At 44.0% G+C, this 6,054-nt stretch overlaps 1 protein-coding gene across 50 annotated transcripts; it reads left to right on the top strand.

The window, feature by feature from the left end:
* The first annotated feature begins 2,796 nt into the window (after positions 1 to 2,796).
* LOC127010430 (titin-like) lies at positions 2,797 to 5,727 on the top strand. Of its 50 annotated transcripts, none has more exons than XM_050884574.1 (5): positions 2,799 to 4,659; positions 4,753 to 4,782; positions 4,873 to 4,902; positions 5,056 to 5,085; positions 5,368 to 5,727. In XM_050884574.1, exons 1-5 carry the CDS (start codon positions 2,821 to 2,823, stop codon positions 5,671 to 5,673), a joined length of 2,235 nt encoding a protein of 744 aa, XP_050740531.1. In that variant the 5' UTR covers positions 2,799 to 2,820; the 3' UTR covers positions 5,674 to 5,727. The 50 variants fall into 50 exon arrangements, with proteins under 50 accessions (XP_050740482.1, XP_050740480.1, XP_050740531.1 ...); XM_050884544.1 differs by having other exon boundaries at positions 5,149 to 5,727; XM_050884525.1 differs by having other exon boundaries at positions 2,797 to 4,473; positions 4,597 to 4,659; positions 4,690 to 5,085; positions 5,149 to 5,727.
* The last annotated feature ends 327 nt before the right edge of the window (positions 5,728 to 6,054 follow it).

Here is a 6,054-nt window from a genome sequence, read left to right as displayed (position 1 = left end):
TTGTGGTCCAGACCTGACCGAGGTCAGACATGGGTCACGGCTAGGGTTTGTTTCCCGGGATCCCGGGATCCCGGACAATTTTCAAGGTTTAATAATCCCGGGATATTTTTGCAAATCCCGGGAAATCCCGAGATGAAAAATCATGAAATAGAGTATAAAAAAAAAAAAGGACAAATTTGACTGCAGGATAGTTGTGAACTTGTGAACTTGTGCTTCTATTTATATGTTACGTATATACAGGGTGTCCCGTGAGGAGTGTTTTGTGTGTGTGTGTGAACACTGTGAAGGAAGGACTTACTGTTTAGGTATTCTCTTGAGTATTATAAAGCAGCCATGGCACTCCCGTTACCCGTAACAGAGCCCGTATAATGAACACCATGTCTGCATATGCATATGTATGTTTTATTTTTTATTCATTCATTTGATTAAACTTACTGTCATTTATTGCTTTCATTTTATGGAAATTTGCTTGTGTTAAATAAGATCTTATTCTATGAGATACTTCTTAATCATTTAGTTCATATTATAAATAAAGAATGCATACGTTTAATTTTTCTTCATTTATTTTTATTAAATTTTCTGTCATTAAGTACTCTTTTCATTTCACTGGGTATACATGGAAACAAATGTTTTTTTTTTCTTTCTTTCTTTATCAGCGATAATGAACTATAATTCACATTGTCATTCACATTGGAATTCGGAAGCAGAAAAAAAAGTAGTAAACGCAGCATATACTAGCTCTTATTCTTATTCCTTTTACTTTGTTGAGAAACAAAGTGTATGCTGAAAATTTGGAATTAAATATTAAGTGGAATTAATAAGACAGTCAATCTACAGTAATATTTTTGCATATCTATTAATGTTAAGCACATCAAAAATCTGAACGTGAAACTAGGTATAATGTGCAATTTTAGACAATTGAAAATCTGGAAATCCAGGATCCTGGATTAGGGCTAATTTTATCCCGGAATCCCGGGACAAAGAAAAAGGTCCAAAACGACAATCCCTAGTCACGGCGCTCCGTAAGGAGCAGCCTGGGGCCAGCCTGTTGGCCTCTCCCCTTCCCCCCCATCCCCCTCTTTTGTGACATCAACCTTAATCATGGTAAGAGAAAGTGAGTGCAGTGCGTTTGTGATACCGTGAAGACAATGAAGAGTAGTAATGGCCAGTGTGACGTCGACGCCGCCTAACCATCCAGCCTACGCCGACCCCCAGGTGCCCCCAGGTACACCAGCCCGACCATCATGCTGCTGGGAGAATTCGGTTCAGGTGCAGTGCAGTGTTGAGGCCCGTCACTCAGGTGGACTCATGGTTGGGGCAAGTGGCAAGGGCAAGTGGCATGGGGCAGTGCAGACGTTATATGTTCCCACGCCTACCGCTTCTCGGTCCACCTCTTCCTATCTTGTCTCACCGGCTGGAGAGATTAGCAGGTCATCGCTGAGTGACGGCCGACACCGCTTCTACCTGCACCCCTGCCATCAACTGCGACCTGACCCTTTTTTGACCCGGGGTTGACCTGGGGCTTAAACACCTGACCCGTCACCCGGAAAACCACACCGTCTCCTACAGCACTAACACACTGCATTCCACCACCTCACCTCCCCCCCAACCACCCCAGACCCCCTATACCCCTTTCACATTGTACTTTTTTTTTTCTATTTTATTTCGAAATTGTATTTTTAACATGTATATTTTCAGCTTTACAGCTGCAATCACTTAATAAACCGTTTATTATTATTATTATTATTATTATTATTATTATTATTATTATTATTATTACACACACACACACTTCCAATGCTTCATTCACCTTCAATCTATGACCTCACGTTCCTACTTACAAGAAACACGACTCACTTCTAAACGCTCACCTTCATCGTAGTGTCCTGGCCCCCTCCACCCTTCTGATCACCACAAGGTATACACGCAACACCGCCGGGCACACACACACATACACACACACACGTACAAAAAGTCAGTCACTCAAGGAACCACCCTACCGCTGGGACGACGCGCGCCGCTCTGAGCCAGGCATGGATGACGTCACGGCCCCGATACCTCGCCCCTGTTCATGTGTTAATAGTGTTTAGCGGCTATGCTCCGATCCCTTTGGTCGAGAAGAGGCAATAATTCAACACGCCGTGCCCTTGGGTCGTTGTTAGTGAGTAAAGGGCTTTGTTTGTGCAGTTTTTCGAGGAATGTTGAGGTTACTCCGCCCTCTGTGACGACAGCGGCGCAGCGCGAGGCGTATCACACATATTTATCGTAAACATTTGAACTTAATAAATCCAATCAAACTAAATCGAACATAACCTGAAATAATAAACAAAAAGAACTGATGAGGATTTCAAAAATTCTCAAACTTCAGTCTACAGTAATGAAGCTCTTTGCAGTTGGGACGATCCTCTTGGTGCTGGGGACATTGGCTGAACGAAATGGAAAGAGAGAGAGAGAGAGAGAGAGAGAGAGAGAGAGAGAGAGAGAGAGAGAGAGAGAGAGGAGGGGGGGGGGGCAGAAATGATGAGCGGGAAGGAAGGGGAAACAGAGGAGTTCCAAGTGATGTGACGTTAAACATCCTTGTAACGGAGCCCTGAGCCTCGCATCCTCCCTAAAACACACACACACACACACACACACACCAGACTTTACTTCCCAATTCCTCGCCGTCGTGTGTGTGTTCCTGTAACGGAGGAAGACCCGAGAGGATTATTTTCCATGCCCGGTCTGTGTTCCGGAGGCCATTCTGTTTTCAATCCCAGAGCGGTTTTCTGCCACACAACCGCAAGTCTTCTTAATTTCATAAACTTTCATTCAGTAATCATGAACCTTTTCGTAGTTCAGACGATCCTCATCTTGCTGGGCTTGGGGCCCTTCATGGAGAGTACCGGCGGGGTAGCGGGGCTCCCGGGGCTCCCGGAGGACAACCCGAGATGTGCCGCCCTGGTGGAGGCCGCCAAGGCCGAGTACCGAAAATTGTACGCGGCGGGACTGAAAGACTCTCCTAATTTGATGGATCTGATACTGACAAATTTGGGGATTGCTTCTAACGACACCTTTAAGACCATAGAAAGGAAAGTCTTTAATAATACCGATGAAACGGGGCATGAAACCGGAAAAAAGACAGTCGTTGAGAAGACGACAGAGACTGACATAGCACCCAACGGAACTGTATCAAAGACTTCCGAAACCACGGTCGATATAGATGAGTACGGTAAACAAAGTGGTGAGAAATCTGTGACAGAAAGAGAAACCGTGATAGGACAGACTCCAGACAATGAGACCATAACACAAACGGTGGACGTTGAAAAGGTAATGGACGAAGCGGGTAATGAAATAAAGGAGGAAGTTGTTATTAAGAAGGAATTAATAGTACAACCTCCTACCAATACGACTGATGCAAATCTTATCGTTCCAAAAGTAGGGGCGGACGACAAAGGTAAAAACAAAACAGAATTAAAACTTGGTGCCTCAGAAAAGAGCGATGGACTTGAGAAAGTAGAACGATCAGAGGAAATAAAGGAGATTCTGCCCGGCAATATAACGAATGAAGTGTTAGTTAAAGAGATGAAAGAACAGCTTTCTCCACAGGAAAGCACCAAGGTGACATCTGTGGAAAGGAAGAATGTTACAAAGAAGGATGATGGACTTCAGACAGTAGAACGATCAGAGGAAATAAAGGAGATTCTGCCCGGCAATATAACGAATGAAGTGTTAGTTAAAGAGAAAGAAGAACAACTTTCTCCACAGGAAAGCACCAAGGTGACATCTGTGGAAAGGAAGAATGTTACAGAGAAGGATGATGGACTTCAGACAGTAGAACGATCAGAGGAAATAAAGGAGATTCTGCCCGGCAATATAACGAATGAAGTGTTAGTTAAAGAGAAAGAAGAACAACTTTCTCCACAGGAAAGCACCAAGGTGACATCTGTGGAAAGGAAGAATGTTACAGAGAAAGATGATGGAAAAGATGTCGAGAAAGAAACTGTAATTCAAAAAGAAGTCGAAAAGAATGTGAGTGATAGCGACATCAAAGAGGTTCGTAACGAAAAACATCTTAATGAAACAATTGAAGACTTGAAACACCAAGTTGATGACGTGAAAAACAAGATTAAGGAAGAAAAAGCAAAGGCTGAAGAAACAAATGCTACGCGTAGCCTATGCGTCGTAAAAGAACCAAGTGCTGCCCCTATCATTCAAGAAGGTGAAGTCGTTGAAAAGACAGTCCCTGCTGTGACGCCGGCGAAGGTTGCTGAAAAGATTCCCCCCACGGTGACGGAAGGAAAAGTTCTCGTTGTGACAAAAGAGAAGGCTGTTGAGCAGGCTGCCCCTCCGGTGACAGAGGAGATCGTAAGTGTCTCTAAGGAGCAAGAAGAAGTCCCTGTTGTGGCAGAAGAGAAGGTTATTGAAAAGATTATTCCCTCGGTGACAGAAGGAAAGGTCCCGGCAGTCCCTGAACAGGAGGTTGTTGAAAAAGTTGCCCCATCGCCGACAGAAGAAAAAGTTCCTGTTGTGACACAAGAAAAGATTATTGAGCAGAATACCCCACTAGAAAGGGTTATTGAACAGGTTGCCCCACAAGAAAGGGTTATTGAAAAGGTTGCCCCATCGCCAACAGAAGAAAAAGTTCCTGTTGTGACACAAGAAAGGGTTATTGAACAGGTTGCCCCACAAGAAAGGGCTACTGAACAGGCTGCCCCATCGCCAACAGAAGAAAAAGTTCCTGTTGTGACACAAGAAAGGGTTATTGAACAGGCTGTCCCACAAGAAGGGGTTATTGAACAGGCTGCCCCACAAGAAAGGGTTATTGAACAGGCTGCCCCACAAGAAAGGGTTATTGAACAGGCTGCCCCACAAGAAAGGGTTATTGAACAGGTTGCCCCACAAGAAAGGGTTATTGAAAAGGTTGCCCCACAAGAAAGGGTTATTGAAAAGGTTGCCCCATCGCCGACAGAAGAAAAAGTTCCTGTTGTGACACAAGAAAGGGTTATTGAACAGGCTGTCCCACAAGAAAGGGTTATTGAACAGGCTGTCCCACAAGAAAGGGTTATTGAACAGGCTGTCCCACAAGAAGGGGTTATTGAACAGGTTGCCCCATCGCCAACAGAAGGAAAAGTTCCTGTTGTGACACAAGAAAGGGTTATTGAACAGGCTGCCCCATCGCCGACAGAAGAAAAAGTTCCTGTTGTGACACAAGAAAGGGTTATTGAACAGGCTGCCCCATCGCCGACAGAAGAAAAAGTTCCTGTTGTGACACAAGAAAGGGTTATTGAACAGGCTGCCCCATCGCCGACAGAAGAAAAAGTTCCTGTTGTGACACAAGAAAGGGCTATTGAGCAGAATGCCCCACAAGAAAGGGTTATTGAACAGGCTGTCCCACAAGAAAGGGCTACTGAACAGGCTGCCCCTACGGCGACAGAAGAGATTGTCACTGTTTCTAAAGAGAAAGAAGAAATCCCTGTTGTAACAGAGGAAAAGGTTCCCGTTGTGACAAATCAGACAGTTGTTGAAAAAATTACTCCTTCCATAACAGAAGAAAAAGTTGTCACTCGACAGAAGGTTGTTGAGAAGGGTGCCCCCTCTGTCAAGGAAAGCGTAGTTTCCATTCCAAAGAGGGAGGAAGGAGTAGTTGAAAGAATTGCTCCTGTTGTAAAGGAAGCAATTACAACAGAGTAGTGATAACGTGTTGCTGTTTCTCTTATCTATTTCATTGAACCTCACCTAACTAAATCTAACTTAACTGTATTGGCACACAAAATATGACTGCCAAGCTGTTCCACTCATCCACAACTCTGATCGTAAACCAGTTCTTGCCTATGTCTTTATTGAATCTTAATTTATTCAACTTAAAGACATTACTACATAAGAACATAAGAACGTAAGAGGTGGAAGGGAGAGAAAGAATAGTAAGAAGGAAAAACGGGAAGAGAAGAAGGGAGGGGAAGCTTGGAGAAAGTGGAGAGATGAGAAAGAAGGAGGAGGAAGAGGACTGGAAGAAGAGCATGAGAAGAGATAGGAAACATGACGGAATGAGGGAAATATAGAAGTAAAAAAGAA

Source organism: Eriocheir sinensis, chromosome 43 (genome assembly GCF_024679095.1).
Source record: "Eriocheir sinensis breed Jianghai 21 chromosome 43, ASM2467909v1, whole genome shotgun sequence".
NCBI classification, from domain to species: domain Eukaryota; kingdom Metazoa; phylum Arthropoda; class Malacostraca; order Decapoda; family Varunidae; genus Eriocheir; species Eriocheir sinensis.
This window is presented reverse-complemented; position numbering and strand designations above follow the sequence as displayed.

Coding starts and splice junctions, on each gene's coding strand:
- LOC127010430 (XM_050884523.1), top strand. CDS start 2,821: ATGAACCTTTTCGTAGTTCAGACGATCCTCATCTTGCTGGGCTTGGGG. Junction 4,567..4,596: donor TAGAAAGGGTTATTGAACAG/GTTGCCCCACAA, acceptor GTTATTGAAAAG/GTTGCCCCATCGCCAACAGA. Junction 4,660..4,689: donor AAGAAAGGGTTATTGAACAG/GTTGCCCCACAA, acceptor GCTACTGAACAG/GCTGCCCCATCGCCAACAGA.